General features: G+C 47.0%; 1 protein-coding gene across 3 annotated transcripts in view; it reads right to left on the bottom strand.

The window, feature by feature from the left end:
- Positions 1-1740: 1740 nt before the first annotated feature.
- shroom4 (shroom family member 4) overlaps positions 1741-12456 on the bottom strand; it is a 44855-nt gene continuing 34139 nt past the window's right edge. For 2 of the 3 annotated variants that reach the window (XM_028406787.1, XM_028406786.1), the window contains 9 exons: positions 9462-12234; positions 7455-7516; positions 6039-6785; positions 5340-5960; positions 4657-4786; positions 4475-4576; positions 4227-4397; positions 3979-4121; positions 1741-3896 (listed from right to left, as the gene is read on the bottom strand). In XM_028406787.1, the coding sequence (XP_028262588.1) occupies positions 3728-3896; positions 3979-4121; positions 4227-4397; positions 4475-4576; positions 4657-4786; positions 5340-5960; positions 6039-6785; positions 7455-7516; positions 9462-12234 (4918 nt within the window). In that variant the 3' untranslated portion in view covers positions 1741-3727. The remainder of the gene's footprint in view (positions 3897-3978; positions 4122-4226; positions 4398-4474; positions 4577-4656; positions 4787-5339; positions 5961-6038; positions 6786-7454; positions 7517-9461; positions 12235-12456) is intronic. The other variant, XM_028406788.1, reaches the window with a different exon arrangement.

Below are 12456 nucleotides of genomic sequence, written 5' to 3'. Positions count from 1 at the left end.
CCTGTCGACAACACAAACACTAAAGTCAGACTCCCTAAATTAAATCACCGCACGTTTCCGCCTCAGGGGGTGCGCGCACCTCCGCTTCATATCTGCCCCAAAAATGAAACATGGTCCCGGCTCCTGTCACCCGCAGCGAACGACAGCACGTTACTACTAACAGGGAAGTTTCCATTTCCGCCCATTTCTCTGCGGTTCAACAACTAAAGCCAACACAACAACAACAGAGCTGATGATTAGCCTAGCTAAGCTACTTCTTCTCTTCTTCTTTTGTGTCCGAGCTGTCAAACTTACAACTATAAACAAGCACTAGAGCTCCTGTAGTCGAATGCTGTGTCCTGTCAACATTTAATGATGCCGACAAAGAACAAACATGTCAACTTAACGTCGTGCTTTACCTGTCAGGGAGAAGAAAGCCGCTCAGTGGAGAAGAAGAAGTCTTGTGACTCGGATTTGCTCCGTCTTCCTCTACTGTAGCCGCTTATCCAACAGTAGCCTATGTAAACTTAACAGCTCCGGGAAAATCCTGCGTCATTCCCGAGTCCTTAAAAACACGATTTTCAACAAATATATATACATGTCACTATCTCACAACACCCCGTTGATGTATTAAAATACTAAAATGTCGTAAATGGCGCCAATTTATCTGCACAATTCGCTATTTTCTCTACTTTAACCCGCAAACACCAAGCTAGATTCAAGCTAGCTTACTTACCCGCTACTTCCGTTTAGCTCATTTAAAAAAAAAAAAGACACTTAAAACGTGATTTCCGATCCCACGCGGTGACACGGATTAAACTAAAATTATTAATAGATTCATTTTATCACGAGAAAAGTGTATAGATATGCAATTCTCCCCTGGATTATCGGTTAAATTGTTCCCATTTGCGCAGCTTTAATTTGAAGCCCAAAGTGCGTGACTTCCGGTTTTGCTGCCCCCTTGACGTAAAGCTCTGCGCGCCAGGACGAGTGAGTCGAGCAAAGAGCAGTCGATTCTTCAACTGGGTCAGTGGAGCAGATCGACTTATCGGTTATCAATATGCCTTTATTCTTTGCATTTATTATATTGTTTAAATTTTAATGATAATTAGCCACGAAGCACAGTCCGTAATATAAAATATAAGTAAAGTGTCTATATTTTTAAAATTTCTAAAATAAAATAATTTAATAAAATATCATAATAATAATAATTTAATGAATAAATAAAAACTTACCACAAATTGTTTATTTTTCTCTCTAAATATAACATAAAATCTGAATTCTCAGTCTGTGGTGTGCGTCTTTATTGTCAGCGATTAAAGGGCGACACCTTGTGGCCACTTTGTGAGCTTGCAGCAGTGGATTCTGCTGTTTCTTGTCAAAAGTTTTAATCCCCACATGTTTCTCTTCCCCTCCCACTCACTCACTCGGGCAGCCACCTCCTTTTTTCCTCCTTTACCATCACTCGGCTCCAACGTGACTGTCTTATTAAAACCGGTTCTCTGTCAAGAATACAAATTACAGTGAAATACAAAGTGTATTTCCCCATTATAATGGATTTAATGTGATTTATTCCTCTGTACTTGCACTTTTAACATATTTTATTTAAAGTGAAGTGGTTTAGTTTGATTTAACTGCATTTGTTTTTATTTCCAGACAGAAAACATGCTCTTTTTAGAAGCATCCACTCTAACCACTGGACTGTTCACCCAGCAGGACATGAATCACAACAGAACACGTGAAGCTTAGTTTAAAATACTATTATTATTATTATTTATGGTACTTTTTTCTCACACAACTGTTGTTGCAGTTACAATAAATCAGAAAACATGAACAGAAGTAATATTCTCTCTCGTTGGTCCGACACTTCTTTCCTCTCCAAATCAGCACATTTCCAGTCAGCTTAGAACACAGCAACACATTTCATTTGTACAAAGCAAACGTGTACGTGGACCGTTCAAGGCTGTTTGGTATTAAAACTGTAACTTTAAGCCCACTTCATGAACAAAGAACATACACAACAAAAGTCTCCGTTTTCACTTCAGCGACTCCACCTTTCAAAAGCCAAAATATACACACTCCCTCTTCCAGATCCCGCTTATTTTCCAAGGTGATTTATTTAGACAGGCTGCGACTCCCTCAGCACAAAGTTCAGGAAATATATGAGGAAAAAAAAATCACAAATCACAAGCTGTCAAACACAAGATGCAGACAGCAGATATGTGAAGTTAGGCAGAGAGCCGTGATGCCGGACAATAGAAAGCTCTGTTTAGACGCCTTTTTTGCTGCAGTTTGCTTGAGATCATTGACACCACTCTCATATCCATGCGCTAAATATGAATCTATTCCCAAAGGCTGTTAGCTTAGCATAGAAACGGAAACATCTAGCCTAAACATGCCTTTAATTGTGGAGTTTTACTGGTAGGAATGTTGTTATCTCTGGAGGCTAGCTAGCTCCTTCCTGTCTTTCCATTATAAAACAAAGCTAACTGGCTAGCTAGCCTTAGCATCATATTTACCATGCAGGCATGAGAGTGGCATCAAACATTTACACAAGCTGATGAGCACATTTTCAGTGTGCAGGCGAACAAATGGGATTTTATTTTGAAAGGATGTTTTATAGATTGAATCTATGAAAGGTGAAGAAAGTCTGAACTCAGTGATAAAACCACCCAAAAACTCTCAGAATATACAGTAAACCTCTTCTTGCTCTCCTCTTTTACAACCGCTTCCAGTCAAATATCAAAACCATCACATATATACACACACACCGTACACACTATACACACACGGCTCTCTGTACATAAAGCTCAGCAGAGTGTCAAACTCCACACACACACACACACACACACACACACACACACACATTACAGTAACGGGAATACAAAGTGATATTATGGTCTATAATACAGTATTATAATGTGTTTTAGGCAATGTTGGCTGTAGTGTGGTTAACAGAAGCACCAAAAGAAAAGTCCTCCTCTGATTCTCTGAACCAGGAGGTTTAAATAAAAACAGTGAGCAGCGTCTTAGCGACACATTCATCAAGCACGGGGAAAAAAAAGTCTTTGGCAACGTAGTGTGATACAGTCTGAAAGTGTAGTGATGTGTTTTACAGTACGTGGTTTGGTCCAAAGTTTGATCAGGATTTAAAGGCCCTTCATGTTAAATCTGAAGATCTGATCTTCCTTTTTTTCTCTTCTGGGGCTCGTTAGCTTGTTAAGCTGAGCTTCCTTCTTTGTTTTCCAGGGTGTAGTGCCTTGTTTTCTCTTTTATTTTTTGCATACATTGAGGATAATCAGACAAATACCTGTGTCTCAGTTTGGCATCCGTCAAAGGCCGACAAGGCCTCTGTTTAAACGTGGCCTTTTTTCCTTAGTAGCAACCTTAGCAACTATCCACAAATGGCCGCAGAGTCACATAAACAGCAGCTGTCGAGGTTTAGTAGGTGACAGGATCGGCCTGTTAAGGCCACGCCTCCTTAGGCCAAGTCCTTAGAAGGAAGTAGCCCTTGAATTTAAGTACAGCTAATGACTCCAGAACTTTACTCACGTGGAACAAGTTTTCACTTTTAACAGGTGCAGGTAGGCGTGAGTTTTTTTGTGCTAAGCTAAGCTAGCTTCATGTTTAGTGTCAGAAAGTAAAGAAGCATCCAACCACTGTGCAAACTGCATGTTCACTTCCTGCTTTTTGCCCTGTCATGTGACCTGCTACTTCTTCTTCTTCCTCTCTTTTTATTTTGTTGTTGTTAATAATGTCCGTATCCCATCGACATGCCCATCCCCATCCCCAGGCCCAGTCCCAAGCCCAGGCCCAGGCTCTCCCTCAGCCCCCTCAGCTGCTCCTCTCCCAGCCGGATCTTGTCCTCTAGCTGCCTCTGCTCCACCAGCAAGGCGGCCTTCATCTTCACAAAGTGGCTGCAGAGAGAAAGACAAAAAAACGTGACTCTTTGTTGGCGTTTGTCCCAATCTGTGTGCACTATGATAGGGAGAGTGGTACCTGTAGTCTCTGTGCTGCTCTGGAGAGAGGCAACGGGCCAGCACCCGGCTGACGGCCTGCTCTCTGCGGTCTACGTGATCCTTCAGGTCCTGAGCCTCTGAAAGCTGCCTCATGAGCTGACGCTTCTTCTCCAGCAGGGGGAGCTGCAGGGCAGAGAGTGGGTTTGAAGATTTAAATCAGCTCTCCATCACTGCCTCATAAAATATGCATTTATATATCCTCCTCTTCCTCCTCCTCCTCCTCCTCACCCTCTCGTGGTGCTCAGTCTCAGGGTCCAGTGTATCCAGCGTGGTCTCCACCCTCAGCAGCCTCCCGGACAGAGACAGCAGCAGGCTGACCACCTTGTCCAGGTCACCGATGAACATGCGGAACTTGTCTACTTCGTTGGGCTTACACACCGACACCACCATGCCCTCCACCTGAGGAGCACACATGGAATTAGCTTCTTAAATGTTAAGACGTGTGACAAAATAAACAGATCAAGTTTGGTCCGCACCTCTTCTCCCAGCTTTGCGTTGGCTCGGATGTCGTCCTGCAGCCCCCGCTGAGCCTCCCTCAGCACCCCCAGCTTCTTGCGGAGGCTCTCCATCAGCTGTTTCTGCAGTGAACACAACGCAGCTGCGTGTTACCTCTGACGCACAGTCATCAAACCTTTTAAACATTAGCTGCCAGCGGTACCTTGTAGGTCAGGTCGTCGTCCACGCTGCGCTCTCTGCTGTCAGTCAAGTCCTTCATCTGTGACAGGAGCTGAGCTTTGGCGGCTGATGTGCTGTAGTAGGACGAGCAGCTAGAGCTCGTGCCGGATCGCCTGAAGAGGAAGAGGAAGAGGAAGAAGAGGGGTTTATTTGAAGTAGCCTTCCGTGCATCCCTGAAGCATTTTCAGACAACAACAGCACCTCAATTAAAATTTAACGTTAACTTTTTTGTAACTCGTTGAGGTACGTTGAGGTATTCTCTGTGTAAAAGAGCCTGCAGGACTTTCGCTAGACCCTAGACCATTTTAAGCTCTCACTGACTCTTCAACTGCTTTTATAGGACCCAAATATGGCTTACTTCATGCATAGCCTACTGTACACTGATACAGTGTTTAGAAAGTGTGAGGTGCTTCCAGTTTTTAAAATTAAGCCACATTCTGTCCTTCGTGGCACCAGTTACCCGTCTGACACCTGTTTCTGTAAAAACAAACCATTTGTAAGCTGAACCCGCAGAGAAAAGAAAACTGGCTGCAGATCTGGGCGGGTTGTGGGAAAGAGGGAATGAGCTTAGTGACAGGAACAGTTAGGTCTTGTACAAATCAAATGGTGTGTGTAATTAATGCACACACACACATTCCACTCCCAGCCTTGAGCCTCTCTCATTACCTATCCAAGCTGTCGGTGTTGTGCTCCGTGCTTTGGTAGGCCCCCCTCCAGCTCTCCGTGCCCGACTCTCCCTCACTGTTCTGAGGGAAGAGCTCCTCCAGGCTCAGCCCTTCTCGGCTGCTCTCCCCAGCTTCCAGCTCCTCCTCCAGAGAGCTGCTCTCTGCCCTCATCCTGCACGATGGTGAGGCCTCGGAGTCTGGTAACGTGTCAATGTCCGTCTCCAGGACCGTGACAGGAAGCGCATAGCAAGGTAGCTCGCTGGTGATTGGCATGTCCTCTGCTGGAAGCTCCTCCTCCTGGAAATCATCGATGTCGGTTTCCATTGGGACATCCAGGTCGGCCTCCAGGCTGTGCGCAGGGCTCGGGCTGAGGGTGGTCTCTGACTCTGTTCCTGGTTCGGGGATTTTCTGCTGTTGCTCATAGTTGATCCGGTTGAAGTAGGATTCAGACGGTAAAACGCTTCCATTTTCTAAGACAGGGGGAACTGCTGCATCACTATGAGCTCTGGGAGACGGCGCTCTCTCCCACTCGACTCCAGGTCTCACAGTGGGTTGTTGTTGGTGAGCCTTCGCTGCGCTCCTGTCCTGGTCTGGACTGCGGGTCACGTCAATCACTGAAAAACTAAAGAAACAGAAAATTATTAAATCATGACAGTGAATAGAAACTTTTATTCTGATGCACATTTCCCGCCCATCTCACCGGCTCTCTGCTGGTGGAGGCGTGGGTAAAGTCTCCGCCCTGAAGTGTCCCTCCATCTCCCTCTGCGGTGGAGCCACCGGCCTGAACGCCCTCCTGGAGAACATTGGACTGGGCGGAGCGACATTAAAGGACCTCTCCTGAAACTGTGCCTGATTCTGGTTGGATGGGGGTTGGGGAAATGTGGCTTCCTGGTTTTGGTTGCAGCTGCATCGCGGGCAGCTCTCCAACACTTCCTGCCTTTCTGGAGGGAGACTGTAGGACCTCTGCCTGGACGTTTCAGGCGGAGGGATGTAGGCGGAGGAGTGACTCTCTGTGAAAGAGGGAGCGGTGGACTGAGGAACAATGGAGGAAGAGGAGAAGAGGGTGTGGTGAGACGCACGCCGTCGGTGGAACTGCTCCCACTTTGGAGGCGGCGGTCTCGGAGGCGGTGGTGTCTTTTTCTTGTTTTGCCTGGCACTACTTGCGGTTTCTCCACCTCTTCTGATGACACCTGCACCTTCCTCCACCTCGCACAGGGTCTGGCTAGTTGCCATGGAAATCGATGGCGACCAGCGGTGGCTGTTGTCGAAGCGAAGGTCGTTTTCAGACATGGCTCGTCCTCGGAGGAAAAGAGGAGCCGGTGGAGGGGCGGAGGAGTATCCGTTGTGATCGTCCTGTCTGGGGCCCCATCGACTCTGTTGGGGGTGGTGTTGATGCTGATGGGTGCTCTCAGGTGGCCTGGACTCCCGCCTCCAACTTGGGTAGTCTCTGTGATGCAGAAAGTGGATTGAGGAGAAGTTAACATACAAATATACGGTGTTTGCACCATAACGTTAGACCACACCCACAACGTCCCTATAAGGAAGTTGTGTTAACATCTGCTGCTGTACCCATTATGTAGCTAGCCTAGCTTAGCATAAGAAGCCTAACTGTAGAGTAACCTCAGCCTCCACACTGAGCTGGTAATAGTTCCAAACTAAAGCTAAGCTATGCTAAGCTAACCTTCAGGCTATAGCTCTGTATGTATAAAAACCACAAGTGGACACCAACAGAAACCTGCACATAAGTGGTTAAATTACAGTAAATGTTTCCTTTTCGGACTCCATTGAACCCTTTCAGTCTCGGGTCAGATATGAGCAGGGGCCCTAAAAGCCCCCGCTTGCATGCTAACATACAGGAATGCCCACCTATCATTACAGCCCCATTTTACATATGGATGATTGCTCCACACACTTAGACCTCATTATGGTCAAATCACAGCCAGGCACGACTGAGTGGGATTTCCGCCCGTTGGTGCACAATGGGCCCAACTCCACCTAACCAACGCCTCCACTTAGACAGCCACAGCTAACGTGTGTTACCAGGTCAAAAACGGAAATGATCATGATAATTTAGATGACTGTATGTGTCAGTGTTTGTTCAAAGGAAGTGTCTCACCTCTCAGTCAGGCTGTACTTCCTGTTGAGCTTGGTTGTTTCCTGTTGCCGGGCGGGATACGTCTGTGGAAAATAATTAAAGGTGGTTAATGATGGTGAAGGAATGAAGGAAGGCTTCAATCTGGCACTGAGTGTCCGTGCTGAGGGGAAGTGGGTGTGTGCGACTCCACCCTGCAATGTAGTTCGATGGTGAGGGGGGGTTAATTTGGGGTGGAAGTTTTTGTTAAGGCACTTTTAAAGGAACAGTTCAAACCACTTTAAGATTGTTGATTGGGTTGCAGAGATTTGAACATCCTCTATGATACAATGGAAGTAAATGGAGGACACCATTAATGTCAAGCCTGATCATGGGAAGACATGCTGTGTAGTGCCATATCACTACTCAGCATGTCTTCCCATGATCAGGCTGAACTGTTCCTTTAAAAGTACACCATAGCACCAGGGTTAAGAGTTCATTTTGTGAAGCTCATATTTACAAATGAATGCACAAAACACACACACACTCGTTCCTGGTCGTCTGTGATGCAAATCAGACAATATTTTTGTTGGCATGGTTGGAGGTGAGTTTTACATATTTGGCCCTCACAGAAGCATAAAAATCTATTAAGTGATATTAAATGATAACAACTGATAATAAGCTCGATTTCACAAGGACCCGGGCGCCTCTTTTAAGCCCGTCACCCGGGGTTCAAAGGGACCTCCAGAACTACTAATCAATTAAATGAGAGCAGGGAGACTACTCAGCAATGCCAACAAAACAACTTTAATGCAGCACTTCTTTGTCCAGTTTTAAAAACACATACTGTGACGTGTTTCATTTAGAGTACAAGGATGGTTGGTGTAGATTAAACGTTCGTGTAACGAGGTGGGATGAAATAATTTGTCTCATTTTGCCAAAAACAATTGAAGTGAACTGTCTGAAAACACAGCTGGGCTTCTCAAATGAGAGTCCGGTGAATTGAGGCCATTTAAATTTCTATATTTTCACTTTCTGTTTCTTTAATACACACACAGCGCATTTTTTTCTTGAGTATTCATGTGCATGTAGGATCACACAGCACATCTGCTCCCATTAAAAGATTTGGACGTTGTAAGCGACCGATTTCAATGCACAGGGTTATCAAACCAACAGCCTTTAATTTGACCAGGATCCCAGCATGGAGGAGGCCAGAGTTCAAGGCTCCCCCACGGAACAACCACACGGAAACAGCAACACTGAACTAAATATCTTCTGAACTGATGACACGTTTAGTCCAAAACAAATGTCATCAAATGATAAGGGTAGAAGTTCACTAGAGTTGCGAAGGTTCAGACGGGGGTCTGCAGCACCCCTTGCCAGGAGTCTCGAATCAATTTGCGGTAAAAGATGTAACCCAACGCTGCTATTATCGCTGACACAAGTGTCCCCCACTGTTGCCCAATCTCCCTCAGTTCCATGAACTATTTCAACGATCCGCTGAATTTCAATGAGCATTTCAGACTGTGACCACATGCAGGATGCGAGGTTCAACTTCAAACCAGCCGTTCAACCACAGAGCATTTGGACAGAGCGGCCACTTAGCTCCGAGATCCAAGAGCGGCCACTCAATCTCTCTCTGCTGCTGCCTTCAGTCTCCAGTGGTCATTTCAGCTCAATCCAAAACCACAGTCTGATCTCAGCGAGCTGCAAAGTTTACCTTTCACTCTGAAAGGCGTTACTTGGTTTCAGTGCAGCTCGGACACTGGCTGTTATTTGACTTAGGAAGCCTGCTGCTGAAAATTAGCTGTGAGGCCAGCAGGCTTGTAAACATACTTGTTAAAAGAATCACTGACAAGATGGAGCCAGTGATTGGAGAGTGAATGTCTTTTTGACTATAAACATGAAAATCCAAATCCCCTGGGAGCCATGTGATGCAGGCAGCAGCAGAGAGTGATGGATAAAAGAGAATAAATCTAAAACATTACAGCAGCAAAGCTAACTCAAGACCAGACAAGCCTGGACAGTGATGCATCCAAATAGTGCTCTTACCTCTGTGGGTGTGTAGCTCCGTCCTGTGTATCCCTGGTGGTAGTCGAGCGACTGTGAATGGGTGCTGACTGGGTGAAACGCTGATTTCGGGACCTGATTCTGGGCCTGAGGTTTGGGCTGGAAGTTGTAGAAGTCGTCCTTGTGCTGGAAGTCTTGATTTCTATCTTTGAAGCCAGAACTGGGGTAAAACTCCTGATGTGAGGTGAGCTGAGAATCTTCTTCTCTTTCCTTCTCCCTTTCTTTCCTGAGTCTTTCCTTCTCTCTGGCTTCTCTTTCCAGTTCCAGCTCCCTCTCTCTTTCCCTCTCCCACTGTCGAGCCCTCTCCTCCCGCTCCCTCTCCCTCAGCTTTGCTCTCTCCATTTCTAATACCCTCTCTTTCTCCTGCTGCCTCTCCCTTTCTCTTAACCTCTCCTCCCTTTCCCTCCCTTTCGCTTGTTCCCTCTCCTTTTCTTTCTGCCTCTCCCTGACAGTACTCATAGACTGCCTTCTGGCCTCCACAGTGTTTGGAAGCAGGGTACTTTCCTGCTGTAGTCCGTCTTGGTAGGAGTATCTCCTCTGGGTTGGATGCTGACTGACCTCTCCCCCTTGGTGCTCCGGATGACGAATAGGTTTTTTCTGCTTGAGACCCGAGGTATTTGACACAGACTTGCCCCTGCTCGTCTCCTCAAAAAACTTCATTCTGTCTGCAAATGGAAGGATATCTGACTCCTCTGATCGAGAAAATGAAGAGGAGCGACTGTAGGAGGAGCTGGATGAGGAGGTGAAGGCACAAACCCCATGACGTGACCCTGTGACCCCTAAGACTCTTTCACCCGAGACTCTACATCGTCTGTCCTGATCAGGTTCTGGCTGGAGTTTGTGCTCAGGGGTCCAACGCCAGCGGCGGGCCTTGCCAGCAGGAGCTGGTTCCTCAACGACTCGAATGCCAACACCAAAAGTAGGCACGCCTGGGTCTAGAACCTGAACAGACCTGGACATGCTGTTGTTCTGAGAGCACACTGAGGACTGAGTCTGGGAGACGTCATGGTTAGATTCACCTGAAGGATTTGATGTCTTGGTTTGGGAGTCTTGGGGGATTACAGGTGCAGCAAAAGCAACTTTGGCACCTTTAGGTAGGTCCTGGTCAGTCCCCTCTTCACTGAGTTCTGGACCCTCCTCCTGGACAGTTTCTCCACTACAGAGCAACCCTCCTGGGCCACGACTACTCTGAAGCTGAGCCTTTTTCCTCTGTATCTCGTTGCGGAGGTTGGTAGCAAAACGCTCGTTCCGACGTCGGTTCCGTCGATGGTTCCTGGATGAGTTTGACTTTTTCATGGCAGCCTGCTCATCTATATCCTCCCCTTTTTTTCCTCCACTTCTTCCACTCTCTACTGCTCTTCGCTCCTCCAATAAGGTATCCACACTGGCTGCAGCACTGAGAGGCTCAAAAGAACTCTCCAGTGTCTGGTCAGAGCTCAATCTTTCCTGTCTTGCAGATGCTACGGGTTCCCCTGGTACACTCACAGAGCGACCCCATGAGACGTGATGCTGACTTGGTGACTGGGACCCACCATTTATACATATCCCCTCTTGCCCCTGATTTGAATCTCCATCATCACCATCCAAGAATACAGATCCTGGAGTTGAGCATCGGCTACCTCCCCATTTGTTAGACGTGGCATTAAGGTGGTTGTGACCAGCTTCCTGGTCTTCTGTTGTGGACTGGACAGATGAATGGGACCACTGGCTGTTACAGGGGGACAAAGAGGGTTCAGAAGGGTTTGATGCAATGTAAGGTTCTAAAGTGGAGCCGTCATTGTTGAACTGCAATAACTGAAGTTGTGAAGCGAGAAGTTTTTCAGGGGCACTGTGCCTGTGCAGCCCTGAAGGGGAGTGCTTAGTCTTAGGGGATTCTACAGGTAAGGAGCCAGGGCCAGAAGGGGCTGCTGGATCAGAGAGGTGATCTGAGGTGGCCTCTGATGTGTAGTCATTATTGCCACCTGTGTCACACATGACATGTCTGTCTTTAGTCAGTCTTTGGCTATAATGTGAGTCTAAGGTGTCCTCTTTGAAACAATCAGTTTGGTCATTGTCTCCTGGTGCAGGGAAGCCGTTATGGATTCCAGACTCAACATCCAGAGAGGGCTTGTGGTCCTCGTAATAAGAAACACTGGAGGAAACACTGGAATTTTCAACAGGAGCCGAAGTGCAACGTTTGTTGGCAACATTAGGGCGACTACGGGTTGCCCTAAAACTGTCCTTCCTTGTTGGAGGCTGCGGGGGGTTCATCTTTCTCTCCCCTTCCCTTTCACCATTTCTTATAATCTCAAAGTCTTCTCCCCTCAGCTCCTGCTCATAACAGCAGGATGACGGCCTTTCTTTGACCTCAACTGGCTTTGGCCTTGGCCTGGTCAGCGACCTGGATTTGAGAACCATCAGCTGCATCTCATCTGGGCCTTCGCCAGATGTCCTGCCAAGGTTTGAAGTATCAGCACCAGGGTAGCCCTGACAACTTGGCCCCAGGCTCTGGAGAAGGTTATCCATGGAGCAAGCTTCACCGGGCCTCAGCGGCACTGCCGCGTAGTCAGATGTGTTGGAGCTGGCCGAGAAGGAGCTGTAGGCGGAGTCTCTCTTGTTGTTGAAGAGGCTCGGGTCAACGGGTGAGTTATGGGAGTCTGAATACGGCTGTGTGGTGGGTGTCGGTGTGTCCAAGCTCTCCATGGAGCCCAGGGAACTGCTTCGGTCTGTGGAGGAGTAAGGTCTGGACAGCTGACCCCACTGCATGGACAAGTCACTGCAGAGAGAGAGATGGAGATGCAAAAGATCAGCTTGTTGCTTTACTTTTATTTTTTAAGAACAAATGTCACTATGGACAATTTAATTGACAAAACCCCTTTAGACACTATAAAGTCTTCTAGTTCTTGAATACCAAGTTGTGATTCCCCCCTCCCTAGAGCAATATTTCAACTGTCCAGCTGGGGAATCTGTTTTCTATCAGCGCTCGGCCGACGATCCA

This window comes from Parambassis ranga, chromosome 5 (genome assembly GCF_900634625.1).
Source record: "Parambassis ranga chromosome 5, fParRan2.1, whole genome shotgun sequence".
In the NCBI taxonomy this organism is placed as follows: Eukaryota; Metazoa; Chordata; class Actinopteri; family Ambassidae; genus Parambassis; species Parambassis ranga.
Note: the sequence above shows the minus strand (reverse complement) of the source record. Positions and strands in the feature narration are given on the sequence as shown.